The sequence below is a fragment of the Phocoena phocoena genome, chromosome 16 (assembly GCF_963924675.1).
Source record: "Phocoena phocoena chromosome 16, mPhoPho1.1, whole genome shotgun sequence".
NCBI lineage: Eukaryota > Metazoa > Chordata > Mammalia > Artiodactyla > Phocoenidae > Phocoena > Phocoena phocoena.
This window is the reverse complement of record NC_089234.1, coordinates 8,206,728-8,226,177: the sequence shown is the minus strand read 5'-3', so window position 1 is coordinate 8,226,177 and position 19,450 is coordinate 8,206,728. Positions and strand designations below refer to the sequence as shown.

General features: G+C 49.0%; 1 protein-coding gene across 1 annotated transcript in view; it reads right to left on the bottom strand.

Moving 5' to 3' along the window:
* Positions 1-3,023: 3,023 nt before the first annotated feature.
* Positions 3,024-19,450, bottom strand: part of CPXM2 (carboxypeptidase X, M14 family member 2) — a 122,789-nt gene continuing 106,362 nt past the window's right edge. The window contains exons 11-14 of the mRNA XM_065893764.1: positions 16,682-16,979; positions 11,621-11,760; positions 9,199-9,298; positions 3,024-4,380 (exon numbers count right to left, since the gene is read on the bottom strand). Of these exons, the coding sequence (XP_065749836.1) occupies positions 4,127-4,380; positions 9,199-9,298; positions 11,621-11,760; positions 16,682-16,979 (792 nt within the window). The 3' untranslated portion in view covers positions 3,024-4,126. The remainder of the gene's footprint in view (positions 4,381-9,198; positions 9,299-11,620; positions 11,761-16,681; positions 16,980-19,450) is intronic.

Here is a 19,450-nt window from a genome sequence, read left to right as displayed (position 1 = left end):
TCCAGTCCAGCCACCCAAATACCAAGTAAATACAACATCCTTTATACTACAGCATGATTTACATCATGATTTAGACATTAACAACACATTGTAATAAAAAGGAACAAAACTGGGTCATTTGTAGAGACATGGATGGATCTAGAGACTGTCATACAGAGTGAAGTAAGTCAGAAAGAGAAAAACAAATACCGTACATTCACGCATGTATGTGGAACCTAGAAAAATGGTACAGATGAACCGGTTTGCAGGGCAGAAATAGAGACACAGATGCAGAGGACAAATGTATGGACACCAAGGGGGGAAAGCCATGGGGGTGTGGGTGGGTGTGATGAATTGGGAGATTGGGATTGACATGTATACACTGATGTGTATAGAATTGATGACCAATAAGAACCTGCAGTATAAAAAAATAAAATTAAATTCAAAAAAAACCACATTGTAGTTTTAAAGTCGTTCTTAATATCTTTGTTACACAAAGCCTGGATAAATCTTGGGGTTTCCTGTTAAAGTCATCAAAACTGAGCTCTGATCCCTGAAGGACCCTGATTTGAGCAGCTCCTTAAATGCCTTTTAACCAAAAACACAGGTGGCATTAAAAAGAGCAATGCTGCAGTGGCCACCTGGGCCCTGAGTGGGAGAATCAGGATAAATAGACAGAGGATTCTCTGCCAGAAGCAGAAGTTTTGTGTTGATTTTACCCTAAAGAAAGACATCCAGATGGAAAGCACAACCTTCTATAAAGCTTTCAGACACGCTTCTACGCAGTCAAGTATTAGACTTATTTATAAAAGTGAAGACTCTCGGGCTTCCCTGGTGGCGCAGCGGTTGGGAGTCCGCCTGCCGATGCAGGGGACGCGGGTTCGTTCCCCGGCCCGGGAAGATCCCGTATGCCGCGGAGCGGCTGGGCCCGTGAGCCATGGCCGCTGAGCCTGCGCGTCCGGAGCCTGTGCTCCGCAACGGGAGAGGCCACAGTAGTGAGAGGCCCGCGTATCGCAAAAAAAAAAAAAAAAAAGTGAAGACTCTCGAAGAAATAAAAACACACTAAATAAATCCAAGTTACTGAGTTTTAATTTCTGAAGTCACATTTTCTTAACTTATAAGGGACTCTTATAAACAAAACAGCACATACACAAGGCTAGTTCAGTTCCACGTGTATTTACTGAACACCCGCTGGGAGGAAGAAGCCGAGCCACACTTGTGGGGCAGAGACAGAGGGAGATGACGTCGTTCTTGCCCTTGGGGAGATTCTGGGACAACAGCAGCGGGGAGAACCAGAGGTAAGATGACCCCCAGTGGAAAGGGATGGAGAGCGGTGGCCCTGCGAGGCCCCAAGGGCCCTGCAGGTCTGTGCTAATGCATCCATGTTGTGAGACGGAGGAAGGCTTCCTGCAGGAGGTGGCATTTGAGAAAGGCCTTGAGAGGAGCAGGAAGGTCTTCAGCTGTGGGGAGACACAGGAGATGCAGAGGCCCAAGGCCACCCCTAGGCAAGATCCAGGAGGGGTAATTCTGGCTGAAAAGCAGGGGAGAAGTCCGGTTGCAGAGCAGCCCTTCTTCTTCGGAAAGAAGATGAAGGAAGACAGTCTGGGCTTGAAGGCCCAGCTAGAAGGAGCCGCTGAAGTATTATGGAGCCAACGGGGAGCCCACCGACGGGGCTGCGTAGAGGAGCGGCTCCAACAGAACAGAGCCTTAGGGATCTGGAAGGTCAATTCTCCACCAGAAATCAGGGGACGCCACAGCCAGACAGGCCCCGACAGTCCATCGAGCCCATGGGCTTACTTTGCAGGAGCAGATAAGAGACCAGAGAGGCTGTCTGGCCGAGACCACACACCAAAGGGTGGTGCCAGGTCTGGAAGCCACAGCTCCATCCTGCAAGCCCGAGACACCTGTTAATGGGCTAAGTCTGAAGACAGGCCTTGCAGAGAACCAGGAATTGCTGAACGCGGCAGATGGCATACCGCAGCCCCAAGGGCTACAAGGGCTACAGCCCCATTGCTAGACGGTGGCAGTGAGACAATCACCTTGGTACCAAGTGTGGGGACCTGGCCTCCCAGTAGGACGTGGCTGGAACCTGACGATCTACCGTTTGCTGATGCAGTTGGAATGGCTAACCGCTCTGAACTGCAGGGCTGACTGACCATTTCAAGGGCTTTTTGGAGAGCTATATGGCGAATTGCTATATGACCACTGAAAGTTAAATTTATATTAGTTAAAATTATGTAACTAGAAATGCTTTTCCCAAGTTGCATGAGTCACATTTCAAGTGGCTCAGTGGCCACATGTGGCGAGTGGCTGCTGTGTTAGATACTACAGAACGGAACATCTCCATCACTGCAGAAAGTTCTACTGGGCACTGCTGCTTTATAGCAGGGGTCAGCTAACTATGCCCCAGCCTGGGGCCCAGATCCAGCTGCCATGTGTTTTTGTTTTTGTCTTTGGCGGAGCTGACTGACTTGTGGGATCTTAGATCCCCAAGCGGGCCCCAGCAGTGAAAGCGCGGAATCCTAACCACCAGACCACCAGGGGATTCCCTGCCACGTGTTTTAATAAAGTCTTACTGGAACTCAGCCACGCCCATTCACTTATGTATGGTGTAGGTCTGCTTTTGTGCCGCAAGAGAAGAGTTGAGTACTGGTGACAGAGTCTTTACGGCCTGCAAAGCCTAAAATACTTACGATCTGATCCTTTATACGAAAAGTTTGCTGATCTCTAGTGCAGACTGTCAAAAAGTGACATGAGGACCTTTTCTGGAAAGATGCTCGCTGGCAGACCCAGGAATTACTAGTGGGTCCCAAGTGTCAGGATGACTTCACCCCACCACAGGCCCCCCTGGGGAAGGAGGTAGGGAACACAACACTGGCAGCATCACTACGGAGCTTGACGGGGGTGCAGGATGCCCCTCCCCAAGCAGGCGCCTTCTCCAGGGTGACTGACCGACCTTCTCTAGGGTGACCCACCGCAGAGACGGGGAGGGGGGGACGTGGTGTTTGGGTGGCTGCGAGTCTACCCTGGAAAACCACACACGAGAAGGAGCTCACCGTTTGCTTTCTTTATTTTTCTATTCTTCCCAGGTCAGTGAGGCAGCAACATTAATACAAAGTGAGAAGAACTGTTTTCTTGCATGGCAATTCAATAACCCCTCTCACACCGATGCTCACACATAATTCTAAGAGCTTTTCATCAAACTCAGTCTAATCTGCATGGTCTGGCATCTCACACACCAAAAATAACTCCCGGAGTGATGTCGGCCGGCTTAGGAGTGCTCGTTTCCAGGAAAGGAGGACTACATTGAACAGAGAGGGCTGACAGTCAGCCTCCTTCCAGCTCTTTTCAAGTCCTAGCCGGTCAAAGAGGAGAGCCAGGCTAACTGCTCTGGTTCCTTAGGGAGGTGGGCACCTCCTGCCCCCCCCACCCAGGGAGCCCCCAGAGCTACTGCAGCAACGGGAAGTTTGGGGGGTTCTCTGCGGACCCCACTGCACGCCAGGAGCCCCAAAGCACGTCTGCTGCCCACACTCACTCTTGAATTATTTCAGCCTTTCTCTCCCCTTATGTGTGTGATCCTTTGTTGAAAGGGAAACTAAGCTGATTCAAGAGGCTGACTGATGCTTAGTAATGTCTCTATTGTCAACAGAGTGCAGGATTTATCTGCAGCAGCTTGGAATGTCCTGGGGCCAGAGAGGGTGGGTAGATTCTCTTAGAACACCGGTGAGCATCTTGAATGGTAACATTCGGGACAGCAGAGCCCTGGGAATGCTGCCATTCTAGCCACGCAAACTGCAAAGGCATGGGGAACTCTTGCTGTCGCGCAAACAGGAAAAGCACCAGTTTCCCTTCCTGTACAGCCAGGAGGCCCTCGACAGGCAAGCTCGTCTCTCTCTCTCTCAGACTCCCAGGATGACGTGCTGAATCCTCCCACCAGCCTTCCTCTGCTGCCCTGCCCAAGTTATTTGGATAAATGGGAACAAAGAAACTATCCTAAGCCTCCCCTCAGGACCAGCCTTGCAACGTACACATACTCCCAGGCCTTCTTGAATTACAGAGAAAACAATGAGGAGTGAGTCCTCTATGGAGCTACAACCAGGGTGGTTTAATTTGCAGGGGTCCAGGACATGACTCAAGCGTTGGGAGGTCACCCGCGCTGTCGTCTTTTCCGCCCCCGCAGCTTCAGCCGCCTGGCTGGCAGGCTGACGGGCTGCTTCCCGAACTTCTCCATGATCTCTCTGATCCTGGCCAGGTTGGTTTTGCTGAGTGTGAAGTCGCACTGTGTGGCCCCCATGTCATAGCCGACTATGCAGTTCTTGGTGGACGAGGTGAAACCTTCTGCCTTGGCCGTGACCATGTACTCTCCGGGGTTCAGAAGGCGCCAGTAATCCCCATCACTGGCTGTGAAAAGAAAGCAGGGGAAGTCAGAGAAGCTCTTTTCTAGCAGCGATATCACCAGCTCTGTTATTCCAAGACCAGCCTCCTGGCCAGACAGAGACCCACGGGCAAGCAGTGTGGAATCTGAGCCCCGGCAGATGCAAATTCTTGATGCATTTTGGAAGCCAAGATGTTTTCCTTTTTGGAAACCACCTTAATGGTTTTAACAGGAAGGGGACTGGGGTGTAGGCTCCCCGCAGTGTTAATACGCGTGAGCAGAGATGGAGAAACAATCGCTAACATTCCTTTCTCTGTGACAATACACACCATTCATTATGAACTTGAATGTCTGAATGGTATGCCCTCGCCACAGAATGCCATCTTGAAAAGCCATCTGTGCGTGGCTTCCTGGCTTCCCTTAGCCTGGCTATAAATATAGAATAGTAGGATAGGGGTGGGGCCCTTCACGTCTGAAAAAGAGAAGGAAAGGGCTACAAACGACCTGGGGGGAGGCCCCAAGGTCCACACCTCATTCCACGGTCCTCTATGAAGAAATGGAGCAGGTACACGTGGACGTTGCAGGCAGAGTCCCTTGACCCTCCCCCTGCCCCGGTTACACCATCGGTCAGGCACCCAACAGGCACCTAACTGGACCTGGGTCCATCCTTAACTCAACGCTAGATCCTTGTGGCATAAAGTGGGGTTCTAGGCCAAGGCCACTCCTCCCCAGGGGGCCTACACCTGCTGAGATCACTTGGACCCCTGACATTAAAGAGGCTTCGAGACAGAAAAGGAGACATCAACTCCCACGTAGCACGTGGAAGGACGAAGCAGGCACCAATCCACTGAACCCTCCAAGCCAAGTTCTGATGTAGGTTGTATAATGATCCCCTTTCCTACATGAGTAATTGGATGCCCAGGGAAGTGTCACGTCCTGCGCAAGGTCACACAGCTAGTGATGAGCTGGTCTTCCCGGGCCAGGTTTGTTTTCTCTCTTATGATGATCTGTCCTGCCCGGTCTAAAGAGAAAAGGCTGGATTTGGTGAAGTGCTACATAGGCCCGGGAAAGTTTTACTCATTTGAATGAACCCTGATGTCCTCTAAAGGATGGAAGAGAACTCTGTGGGAGAATATTTATCCCCCACATACACGCATATAACACTCTGAAGCACCATGTTTAAATTCACATCACAATCTTTATTCATCTGAGACGCCCCATGCAACGTGGTGAGCTCACGAGAGCACAAGATGTCATGAAAAATGAAATACGCAGGCAGTGGTTCGCCACACGTTTGCGCAGTCTACTACCTGGGAAACAGGCCTCAATGTGAGAGTCCCAGGCAGGCAATGCAGGCAGACGGCTCCCTGACTTTCTCAGCACTGCGCCCTGTGTCTTCCTGCAGTGAAAATGCAAGGTTCTCAACTGAATGAAATGCCACTTGGTGGCTTTTCAGAAGCTGAGAGCCACGCCCAGCCATCTTTGTCTTGCTATCAGACGGCCCGAGCCTCCTGGGCAGGCACGCGCTGAGACGTCTCTCCGGGCTCCCGGCTCCCAGGCACACCTGCCAGAGCCGCCCCTGCACCCCCCAGACCTCCCTGTCCCGTTTTGGCCCCGTGTTAAGCTGTGGGCTCCCTAAGACCTGTGGCTTATTCTTCACCACTGAACTGTGTGCTTCAGTCGTGTGTCCTTGATGAATGCCAGCTGGATTAAGTGGGATGAAGACAAACAGACATGAATACAAATGCGCTATTAAGGTGAGAAGTTGTACATATTAAGCCTCAGCCACTGTAGGTACTTTCTCCCCACCAACACCGGAGTGGGTTCATTAAGGCCAAGAACCGGCCACCCGCCAACTAACTTGATAGAGGCCGCTGGAGGCAAGACCTTTCGGTGGGAGTGCCCACCTCGAGAACACACTGAGGTGAGTCTGAAACACCCCCAGGGAAGGGGCAGCCCAGGTTCTCACCAAGGGAGATGCTCAGGAAGCCAGGAGTGAAAGAAATCCATAATTAACATGTGCTTGTCAGCTCTACTGATTCAAATTTATAAGACGGCTTTGTAATTCTTTTTCTCCCCAAAATAGCAGAAGGCTCCCTCCTCATCCTCTCCCCAATCTGCCCACCTTTGCTGTGCTGGCCTCCTTCTTATCACATCTCGGTGCCCTGTCAGGGGTGTGTTTCGGGGGTGAGTGCTCTGTGGAGCAGGGGGAGGTTGGCACCCAGCTGGCATCGCCCAGCATCAGTGGATGGAAGGAACAACCCGGGCCCTAACGAATGGCCATTCATTAGCAGGTCGGGTTAGTGTTCCCAAACAAAGGTCAGTCACGTGGCATTCTGAGCCAGGTTTGGGGCCAACATATTTACATGCATTTAGAAAGCATCCTTACTAGCTTCTCTCCCTGTGGAATTCCACTTAATATCCCTGCTTATTTTATGCAAATTCCCTCCTGGAATAAAACTTGTCAGATCACATAAGCCTCAGACAGAAATCAAGGCAAATTCAGAGCTTATGTGGAGCAACGAAGGACCCTGAAACCAACGCAATAAAGAACCACCCATGACACACGGGATTCCTCTGTGATGCGAACGTGCTGGGAGATTATTTTGTGGGGAACGAAGGGAGATGGAGCTGCATTTTCCATTAGCTCATCAAAACTGTCTCCTTGATTACAAGGGCTTTGAAATTCCGAGCTCATTAGGCAAAGGTCTCTCTGCTGGCTTGTGGGCCCCACTCTGTTTAAAACTCTTATTTTCTCACATTGCCTACAAAAGACTAACAGTCCAAGGAATGTTTCAGGCTCTCTTACAGGCACTCATTAATAATGTGTAAAATACAAGGTCTATGCAGAACCAGATCAAATAGCCCCTTTCATCCACAGTGATCAGCTGTACCTTGCATGTCTGGCCCGTGACAAGTTTACAATCTGCATTTGTTGAATTAATGAATGAATAAGTGAATAAATGAATGGATCAGTGTATGCCTGCCTATGTGGGGCAACTATGTACCAAATGCCATGCTACCCAGTGTTCAGCCTTGTGGTCAGCAGCTATAAGACCCTGGAGGACAAGTGGATGCTCAGGAAATATGGCTGCGTGAAGAAACAGGCAACTACCTTGAAAGAAGGCGATTCAGGGCATCACACCACAGTCTACTGTTTTGTGGCATTTCACCCATTTACAGAATAATTGTCCTTCTCTGCCAGGCACGTGAGCAGGTAGCCTGGTATTGAAGAACACCTGGGCCAGGTGTGAATCTCAGCCCCACCCCCATTCTAATGTCCTAGAGCCTCTGCTTCCTCACAGGTCAAATGGGATCACTTGGGGGAGGACAGGGTGTCTTCATGCATGTGACCAGCTAGCGGAGAAAGCGGCCCTTCTCTTGTTCAGGGGGAACAGCGTGGGGCAAGGCAAGGGGGACCACATTGAGAGTCTCAAGCTCTTGCCTCAATCCCAGCTCAGCCTCTCTCTGTGCATCTGGGAAACGCCACATAACGTCCAGTGCGGCTGGCCACCCCGGCACAAGGTAAGCTCTTAGATCCCCGGGCGCAGGTCAGGCCAAGTTAGTGTCAAGTCTTGTTTCTCCCAGTTCAAGTGTGTCTGCAGGCTGAAGAGATCTCTTTTATGGAAATCACGGTTTCCTTCCTCTTGCTGATGATGACTCTGTTTGCTACACCAGGGCGGGACCTGCCCTGGGTTGAATGATGCCCTGCCCCCCACACTCTCCAGTGGCCCACATCCTACTACCCAGGACCTACGAATTGACCCTATTTGGAAAAAGGGTCTTTGCAGATGTAATTAAGGATCTCAAGATCATCCTGGATTACGTGGATGGGTCCTAAATCCAATGACAAGTGTCCTCATAAGAGACAGAAGAGCAGGCGCCAGGAGGAAACGGAGGCAGAGACTGGAGTGATGCAGCCAAGGAAGCTCAGGAATGCCTGAAGCCACCAGGAGCCGGAAAAGCCAAAGAGGGATCCTCCCCAGGGGCTCCAGGGGGAGCACGGCCCTGCTGACACCTTGATTTCAGACTCCCGGCCTCTATAACCGTGAGGGAATCAATTTCTGTTTCTTTAAGCCACACAGTCTGTGGTCATTTGTCACGGCAACCACTGGAAACCCATGCAGGACCCAGTGCCCTGCTCACTGCAGCTGACAGCAAAGCAGTATCTGACGCAGCGCTCCCCAACGTCGCCCCCACCCCACCACGTAGGAAAACCTCTGCGTGCAGGTTTATACGTGCCTATGGGCACAGCATCTCCAACAGAACGCTCGCTGACAATCTGACTTAAGCATCCAACCGATTCTGTTCCACGTGCATCTGTCCCTGCAAACATCAGCCATCAGTCAAATTGGCCATTTCTCACTTCCCCCTGGACACGCCAAGTGCCATCCCAAGTGACGAGAGTCCTGGGGCACAAGGGTAAGCCTGGGCTTGTTTTCATATCATAATCGGCCAAGAATAAGGCAGCCCTTGTGCAGATGCTCGGCGTCTGCGGGCTGCTTCCAGCCAGCGCTGCAGCTCTGGAGCAAGAAGGGAAACAGCACGCAGCTGCTCCAACGCCTGAACCCAAGCCCCACCCGCCTCCTGAACCTTCAGTGGGTCCTTCAACCTCTCCGAGCCTCTGGTTTTCACCTGAATAAGGGACAGAGAGAAGCCAGAAAGCAGAGGCTGAACACCTTGCTTTCCAGGGGCTCCATGGAAAGTTGGAGAAAAGAGACAATAAGCCAGGTCAGAGGAAGAAGTTTCTGGGCCTCAACTTGCGGTTTTAACTCAAGTAAAACACTTCAAGAAAATGGATATTTCCTCTTGAGAAACAGTTCACACACATTATTTGTAGTTACCTGTTCGGATGTCATGGTTAACGCCCTCTACGGAGATAACAGCGTTTGGAATTCCTTTTCCGTGCAAATCCCTTACCAGGCCTTTGATGCCCCGATGAACCTGCTCGACAAACAGGAGAAGCAGATGAGCTCACCGATCAACCGGCACAGCCAAGAGGGCCAGAAACTTAATGCCAGCCCAGTGCCGCCAAGAGCCCCCTACAAAGCTACGTCTGGCTCAGCAGCTCCCCGGCTCGGCATGGATTTGGTGTGTAAATTTCTGTATTCTTTTTGGGTCCATCTACTGGAAGGTCTTCCACTGGAGTTAAAATATTCCAGAGGTTTAGAAAATATTAGGATCTGAGATGGTTCAGAAAAGACACATCCAGTAAAAATGGAATTTAATTTTTTTTTTTTTTTTTTTTGCAGTACGCGGGCCTCTCACCGTTGTGGCCTCTCCCGTTGCGGAGCACAGGCTCCGGACGCGCAGGCTCAGCGGCCATGGCTCACGGGCCCAGCCGCTCCGCGGCATGCGGGATCCTCCCGGACCGGGGCACGAACCCGCGTCCCCCGCATCGGCAGGCGGACTCTCAACCACTGCGCCACCAGGGAAGCCCGGAATTTAATTTTTATAGGCACATTTATTTTGACTTTCCTGGACTCTACAGACTTAACACATAGACTTTAAGAGTCAAAGAGGGGCTTCCATGGTGGCGCAGCGGTTGAGAGTCCGCCTGCCGATGCGGGGGACATGGGTTCGTGCCCCGGTCCGGGAAGATCCCACATACCGCGGAGCGGCTGGGCCCGTGAGCCATGGCCGCTGAGCCTGCGCGTCCGGAGCCTGTGCTCCGCAACGGGAGAGGCCACAATGGTGAGAGTCCCGCGTACCGCAAAAAAAAAAAAGAGTCAAAGAGGAGAGAAAAGACTCAAAAGCATCCCTGTAAAGTACAGTTCATCCGCAGGGCCCTTCCACGGATGAGCTGTGTCACATGACACCAACTCTGAGCCTCGTGCCTCAGGTTCCCCCATCCGAAGATCCAAGACGACATACCATCGTTTCCAGTGACATTCTTTCCACATATCGCCATGCCTGGGCATCTTATCCATGGGAGGCTCTTCGGCTAAACTGGGATCATCACGTTAGAATGACTAAGGCCTTCTCTCTCTTTGTTCATATATGAAATGAAAAAAGAGCCTTCCCTTACAAAATTCCAGAGTGGGGACGGAGAGTGTGCTCATGGCTTCCCAGGAGGGGAGAACAGGTTCACACCCTACTGTGCAAGGAAAGTGGGCTGCACTGACCCTCTCAGGATCCTCATGGATCAGACTTGGATGCTAAATCGCAGTGCCAACCTCTGCCACCATGGGGAGGTGCAGGTACCAGGAAGCTGGCAGCCCAAGCCCTCGGCTGAATGCCTCTTCTGACTCACCTATGAGAACCCATGGAAGAAGGGCAAGCTCCCAATACAGCCTCAGCATCTTACTCCCTAATGAATGTGAGTCACGGTAGTCATATGAAGTTCCACGTTCCTTTTATTTCTCTGGTTCCTGTGAGTCTCTTCCTTGTAGGGGCATGGACGTTATTTGGTTAGTTTTAGTACCAAACTAGAACCGGTTTGCTCAATGCTACAAGACAGGTGTATCCTTGAGGGCAGGAGGAAAAGAAGGCGTGCGAGGTCCTAGCATACATGGCAGGACTTCCTCACCAGCTACAAGCAGAAGCTCAGCAGACACTTGTTGGAACTGTTCCCAGGTGACACCTGACACCTGCAGCAGTGACTCCTCAGCCTCCGAGCTGTTATGGGCTGAACTGTGTCCCCCACAAATCCATATGCTGAAGTCCTTACCCCCAGTATCTTAGAATGTGACTGTATTTGGAGATAGCATCTTTAAAGAGCTGATGAAGCCCTAAGAGTGGGCCTTATAATCTGACTGGTGTCCTTGTAAGAAGAGGACATTTGGACACGCAGGGACACCAGGAATGTATGCACACTGAGTAAAACCATGTGCGGACACAGTGAGGAGGTGGCTGTCTGCAAGCCAAGGAGAGAGGCTGCAGGATGAAACCAACCTGCGGACACTTTAATTTTGCACTTCTAGCCTCCAGACCATAATTTCTGTTGCTTAAGTTCCCCAGCCTGCATATTTTGTTACGCAGCCCTAGCAGACTAATACGAGGGGCCTGAGTATGCTGGCTGGACAAACACCCCTTCCCCACGGAGCAGCATCCTAGAACCCCAGAAGTAGTCTCACTCACCATGAACCAGTGGGAGCAACTGACATTGACTTAGAGCTCACAGACAACAGTTCCTTCTGACACTATAGTCGCTAGCCCAGGGTGATGGCCACCGTAGGAAGTGCTAATTTGATCTCAGGCTTTTGGCCACCTCAAGGGCTTCGTTCCCTAGCTACACCCCATCACAGCCGTGTGCCCACGTCATACCTGCTCCATGAACACGATTAAGGATTCCCGATTATTCTCCCACTCCTCAGGCAGCTCGCTCTCATGCGGGTATTTATCACAGCCCACATAGATGGACAGCTCGAAGCAGTTTGTGTGAAGGTAGCTGAAATCGTTGAGACCTGCCGAGCCAACCAGACAACGTTTTAACTGAACAGTGCTCAAAGTGGCCCTGGGAGACAGCAAGAATGTTCAAGAATGTGATTCAGAGGACTTCATTTGAACAAGGAGGTATCAAGTGTCTACTCTACACAAAAAATTAATTAGAGCAACTGATGGGGGACAGAATGGGGGGCTGAGATAGAGAGAAGATGCAGCTGGAACAGTCCGTGGGGAAGACAGGCATATGTAGGATATCTTTGACAAAAGGAGGACTGAAATGCTTTTTAGATAAAATTATTTTCATTTTATTAAACTCAGTTTTATACTATTTTTAGGATAAAGGTATTATTTCTTTTTTCTTAAAAAATTATTTTCTTTTTTTTAATATTAATTTATTTATTTATTGGCGGTGTTGGGTCCTTGTTGCTGTGTGCGGGCTTTCTCTAGTTGCAGTGAGCGGGGGCTATTCTTCATTGTGGTGCGCAGGCTTCTCATCGCAGTGGCTTCTCTTGTTGCGGAGCACGGGCTCCAGGTGTGAGGGCTTCAGTAGTTGCGGCATGCAGGCTTCAGTAGTTGTGGCTCGCGGGCTTAGTTGCTCCGCGGCATGTGGGATCTTCCCGGACCAGGGCTCAAACCCATGTCCCCTGCATTGGCAGGTGGATTCTTAACCACTGTGCCACCAGAGAAGTCCCTCTCTTTTGTTTCCTTTTAGTTGTTTTTTATTTTTTGAAAGGTATCATTAATTAATAGTATGGCTTTTTAGTGTTTAATTAAATTTAGCTCAATAGTTATGCCGCTCTCAGCTACAGCTCTATAACTGTAGAATAAAAACTGCAGTTGTCTATTCTATTCACAAACATAACTATCCATCCCACCATTTACCGAGTGTTTTACATAAGCCAGAAGCCGTCCTTAGCGCTCTGCATCCAGGCTCATTTACTCTTCATCACAAATCCAGCAGAGACGTAGGTAGCATAGCCCAGTTTTACAAATAAGAGAATTGAGGCAGAGAATGATTAAGGACTGCATTAAGGAATGTATCCAGAATCGTGCGTCTGGACAGTGAGGGTTTGAACCCAGGTGTGTGTAATGTCTGCCCAGCCCTTGCTTGTCACTGCTGGGGGACTGAAGGGCAAATGTCCTCACCACCCAGCTGGAACGCAGACAGTCTCCTGCATCCTGACATGGCTACAACAGGACTTGGTCCCTGTATTAGTTTCTTAGGGCTGCTGTTACAAAGGACCACCAACTGGGTGGTCTAAAACAACAGAAAATTATCCTCTCATAGTTCTAGAGGCCAGAAGTCCAAAATCAAGGTGTTGGCAAGACCACACCCCCTCCAAAGGCTCTTCCTTGTTTCTTTCAGTTCCTGGTGGCCCCTGGCATTCCTTGGCTTATGGCTGCATCACTCCAATCTCTGCCTCTGTCTTTACAGGGCTGTCTCCTCAGTGTGTGTCTTCTCCTCTTCTGTCCTTTATAAGGACATTTGTCACTGATTTTAGGGCCCATCTGGGCAACTCAAGATGCCCTCATCTTGAAACCCTTATCTTAATGACACCTACAAAGACCCGTTTTCCAAATAAGGTCATACTCACAGCTTCCAAAGATTAGGAAGTGGATGTATATCTTGGGGGTCCCATTCAACCCACGACAGTACCCAAAATGCATAAATGAATGTCAGATGGCATAAAGTCCAGTGGCTCTCTTCCCAACATTTTATTTTTGGAAACCATTTGAAATAGCAAGAACACAGTGCTACTATGTTATGTGTGAGGGCCAAGAGAACTCCCCCAGCAGAAGGTGCCACCAACAAGCCCACCCTGGCTTCTGAGAGTCAAGGCCACAGAAGAGAGGAGGTTGGCTGGGCTGGTCTCTCTGTTGACCGGGGACAAAAAGCAGGTCCTCCTGCACTTCAGCCTTGGTACTCACCCGTCCTCTCTTCCCTCCTTCCTCGGAGCGTTCAGTGATACATTCCTCAGTACAAATGTCTGTTTAAAAATCACAGCTTTGGGTGTCAAGATCAATTCTGTATTGATCTGCTGTCTAATTGATAAAGTCACAGACAAAAGGGTACAAAATACACAGCCACTCTCTCTACCAGATTCCAGATTCGAACCACTCACAGGTCACCAGCCATGGGCCTTTGATCACATCTGTGATCAAATAAGGAGAGCGACAGCAGTGGGATAAAAGGAGTGGGACGGTGTCAAGTTAATGGAAAAACCCCTCACAGGACCTTGTCTGGCTGAAGAAGGTGGGCCAAAAATGCCAGGTCAGGGCTTCCCTGGTGGCGCAGTGGTTGAGAGTCCGCCTGCCGATGCAGGGGACGCGGGTTCGTGCCCCGGTCCGGGAAGATCCCACATGCCGCGGAGCGGCTGGGCCCGTGAGCCATGGCCGCTGAGCCTGTGCGTCCGGAGCCTGTGCTCCGCAACGGGAGAGAACACAACAGTGAGAGGCCCGCGTACCGCAAAAAAAAAAGCCAGGTCAGCTCGTTCAGTGGAACACGAGGCATGGAACCTCAGGCAGCGCCCATGGATCAGCATGGACAGGCCCTCCCGGGAGGGCTGGACCCCTCCGCACACACACACAATTCTCATTATCCCAACCTCCAGGCCTTGTTAGTACTGAAATAAATAAATGTGATATTTAAAACTCTGGAGCGGGTCTGCCATTTTGCAATCAGTGCTAGAAGCGCTAGAAGAATTGGCAAAATGAGACACCAGGAGACCGGTGGAAAACTCGCGCCAGGCTATCGTTAACGCTGAATTCCAGCCCTTCAGCGAATGCCATGCAGCTGAGAATCCTCCGTAAGAAATGGCTTCAAAAGTGAAATGTGCGGGCAGGAGGTGCGGGGTGATCCAGATAGCTCTTCCCGGCTGAGGCTTCTTCCTTTGGGTTCTCTCTGGGCCTGAAATCCTGCTCTTGTCACGGCTTCAGTGTGGAACACGGGGCCACGCAACCCTGTGGCTCTGTGGGGCCGATGCTGTCACAACATCTGCCTTCCTTGTGCGGGAGAGGATGCCAGACAGCAGCCGACACAAATGTCTCACGTCCCTTTGGAGTTGAAATGCACACACGGCAGACGCTGTGCCTTTTGAGCTAGACTGGACCCTGCTCCCAGCTACCCACTCCCCACTAACTAAGGCCTGTCAGTGCACCGCTAACGAGTGCGCAAGACCCAGACAGAAAGAAGGAGTGGAGGGGGAGGAGAGGAGGGAAGGAAATTAGAAATCCCATCTCATTAATCTACAAAGAAATGAATCTGCAGACTTCGTCACACCGCCTGCAGGAAGAATGATTAAAAAGGCTTAAGCCACCACATGGCTCTGCCACAGAAGTCCCCGAAACAGTGGAAAATACAATTGATAGAAACAAATCAAATGCTGCTGATTTGTGCGTCTGGACAGTCGTGATTAAGTGGCAGCCGACTTTTCAAAACGTTGCTATTGACCCACCGCTGACAAATCCCGCAGTGTCCGAACCCAATTTAGTCACAGCAGCCATAAAACCTAAACAGATACTTCATATAAAGATTATTGTAGGTTTTTAGGACTAGAATTGGAAAAACAAGCATGCTTTTGGCTATAGGACATTTTCTTGATAGGGATTTGCATTTATTTTTTTTACTTTGAACAGAGCAAAACCCTGGTGGAGAGAAATAAAACACCTCTGCTCGGTGTCTAACTAGGAAAGAGATGGCAAGTTTTCTGCATGTGTTTGAAAATGGCCAAGGGAACAAATACGTCTACTCCTTTCTAGTTTTTTTCCCCCTGAGTGTCACATACCTCTAAGGTATGTGAAGGCTGAATCTCTAGCAAAGGAAAATAATATTAAAGTTACTTAGTACAGTAAAATAGAGATTAAGGATATGCTCATAAAAGATGTTTCATGGTGACTATGCTACTGGAAAAGGGGGGAGGGTAGGGGGTGGGAACTTACAGCTGAGTGTTTCTGACAAGCAAGACACAGAACACACACATCCACCATCTACGTCATCCTCACAACAGTCCTAGGGGGATCATCGTCGTCGGCATCATCATCATCATCGTCATCACCATCCTCAAGCCCATTTTTACTAATGGAAAATATGGGCGTTCAGAGAGGTAAAGTAACTTGCCCAGAGTCACACAGCATTTAAGTGATGAACTAGAATTTGATCCCAGGTCTATTTGACACGGGATATTTTTCAAATTCATCAGCGGTTTGACCAACCTTCACAAAGTCAAGACAAGAAGCAATGAACGTTATGTTTGGGATCTTACCATCCCAATGCAGAGGGACCTCAGGGAATGTGGCATCCTCAGCCATCCTCATTCTGGAGCCCTAGGCCAGGAGCAGCCCTGACACAGGAAACAAAGGGCTTATCCTGGAACTTGGACCACGGGGTCATCTGGCTGCTGCAACGGAACTCCTAAAGTCTCTGCTGGAAGCCTCTGTGTCCTAAGGGGATGCTGGGAGCAGTACCTCGTATTCCCCGAATCACAACAACGGGACTTTGGCCAGATGCCCTGATGTGGCTGGAAGACCTCCAGGAAACAGGAGATTTGCAAAAAGTCTCGAGCGTGGGATCAATGCCCCGCCTCCTCCAAGGGCTGACAGAACGTTTACCATCTCTGACCCTGTAACAGCCAACTAGCTCAGTGGCTATGAGCAGACCACGGAGTCAAACAGACCCCAGCTCTGCTCCTTGGGAGCTTGGACGGATCCCTCCCCGTCTCCAAGCCCCAGTTATCTCATTTATAAATGCTCACAAAGACTACTGTGAGCATGAAAGAGGAGTCTACAGAGAGCTCTGGCACCTTATAAATGGTGAACTACAGTAGCTATCATGCTGGTAACAATGACAAAAGAAGGCTGGGCAGGAGATGATCCTCCCTCCCGGTCCAGCAGCCAGTCCATTGTCATCGGGCCGCACGATGACAGCAGGACCGTCATACTTACTTCCGGCCACAGTGTGCCAGGAAGCCCCATTGACAGTCCCATCCTCTTTCTGGAAGTCTTCCGTGTGGCACACCCTCCTCCTGGCATCCGTCATGAGGCGGTGAGTGGAGGCGTAGGCGTAGGCCAGCCAGCGGAACACGTGGTCGTCAGGTGTGGGAGTGTGCTCCTGCATCTGCCACGTGGACCTCGCCATGTCGTAAGGGTAGGCCACCACCAGCTCCCCGCCCTGTAGGTTGCCACCCAGCACGAAGGGGATCTTTTCCATCCAGGCTATGACGGCCCTGGTCTCCACTGCCACCTGTGAACGTTCCAAATTTAAACACATTTGAGAAATAAAATAAGAAGGAAACTGCTTTCTCTCCCTAGCTTTCCAAACAGGGACATAACTGAAAAAGCAATCACTTTATGGAATCACCTGAGCAAAATTTAGAGTTTCAAAATCTGTCCTGGGAAAACTGGCCACTGTGGAAATAATGGATAAAAAAGAGAGGAACCCAGAGAAGTTTCGTTTCCTAGGAACATTCCAGTTAATGCACAAAGAGGGAATGACAGATTTAGAGTATCAACATTCTGCAACTCCACTGAATTAATGGCTCAGTCAATGGATTAATGCTCACCAATGGTTACAAAGAGAGAGAACCAAACGTAACGTGTCTCCTGATGACAGAACACACACCTAGAAAAACCATCAACGCTGTACGTGACCAAGCCTCTAGTCCAGGGGTCGGCAGACTTTTTCTATTAAGGGCCAGGGAAATATTTTAAGCCTCGAGGGCCACGCAGTCCCTGTGGCAACTACTCAAGTCTACCATTGTAGCAGGGCAGCACCACGGACAATACGCAGATGAACGAACATGGCTGTGCTCCAGTAAAACACCATTTACAAAACCAGGCCTGAGCGGGACATGGCTACTGATGGCTGTAGCTGGAAATCCAAAAAAGAGGGGATGTATGTATATGTATCGCTGATTCACTTTGCTATACAGCAGAAACTAACACGACACTGTAAAGCAACTATGCTCCAATAAAAATTAATTTTAAAATCTTTTATTTTATAATTAATACCTTTTAAAATCATCTTCCTCACCATGAAAAATCATTGTAAATCATTGTTAAATTTCACCAGATACTTCCTTCTGCAGACAAATTATTTCTTTTGTTTTTTTCTATCATTTCATTGATGTTTGCTCTTTTTAATCACAGTCTTTCTACACTTTGGGGGTTTCTTCTGTTATTCTTTTGCTAGCTTCTTAACTTAGTTGATGTTCAACTTTTCTTATTTTGGAATATAATCATTCAAAGGTATAAATTCCTGAAAGCACTATTTTTTTGCTATACTCCACAAATTTTGACATTTAGTATTATCTTTGCTTTATTTTTTAGTTGCCAGTATGAACTTTTTCTTTGACCCATTACTTATTATTTTTTTAAAATTTTCTAAATACATGGTGATGTTTTCATTAACCTTATGACTGTCTGCTAGTTTAATTGTACGGTGGTGAGAGACTCATGGTCTGCCTGACTCCTATTTTCTGAAATTTGTTGAGATTTCCTTTACAGACAAGAACACCATCAATTTTTGAAAATTCTCCAGGGATTACTCAGAAGACTATGTATTCTCTACTTGTTGGTTGTAGAACTCTTACAGATCCCTATGTCAAGGCTGTTAATTGTTATTCAAATCTCTGTCTTTGCTGATTTCCTATCTATCTAACCTGTCCATAACTGAGAAAGGTATTGGTGATGAGAGGTTTGTGTAATTCTCCCTGTGTTTTTAAAGAACAAGCTCAAAAAACTAAATTCTGGACTTAAAGCAAAGACTGAAATCCAAGGACTTTCTATAATTGTGCTAAAATAATTACTTATCTCTCAGAGACTCAAGTCTAAGAAAGCTGGCAACCATATTCCAATTTTGGTCCAAGGGTTCCCAAATTATAACAGGACTTGAATCCTCAGCTTTGCCAGATGTCACTAGTATGTTAGCTTGGAAAAAAAGCAGGGATTATGTAGGGTGGAATTAGGAAATGTGAGAAAGGATTCAGAAGACCCGGAGGGCCTGAATTCTTTACTTCTCCACCCCCATAAGGCGCCCTTGGGCATCCTAACTAAACCGCATGGTATTGCCACTGTCTGTCTCCATCATTTGACTGGTTGCTTCTCGAGGTCCTGGAGAACACGGTCCTGTGCATCACTAAATGAGGCAACCACGCTGGCCGTCCTCCAGTAAGCGGTACCCACATGTGCTGTGAGCTGGAGCTCTCTTTTTTTGATCTTGCAATGTGCTTGCCTAAAATATAGCATTTCCCAGCCTTCCCTTTGGGGGGTGGATGCCGAGTTTTGACTAAATTCTGGCAAGATTTAAACAAAAGTATTATGCAGGAATTCTAGGAATGCCTAGAAAGTGAACTGACTTATCTGAGAGGAAGACTTTTTTTTAACCTTTTCTCTCCTTTTCCTTCAAAGACATGATAGCTGGAGCACCCAGATGGAACTGCCATCTTGAATTATGACCTTGAAAAATCAAAGTCCACATGCTAACATCTGGAGGCAGAAAGATGACTTGTGGGTTCCTGATGATCATGGGCTTCTATTTGGCTGGCCCTGAACCATCTGCCTCCAGGGTTCTCTTATGTGAAAAAAGAAAAAAAAAACCTTTTACCTCGTTAAGCTGCTGTTACTTTGGTTTTTTTCTGTTGGTGTACCCAAACCTAACACTCATATAGTAATCAAGGCAGACCTTCTGAAGGACATACAGGACAAAAGACTAAG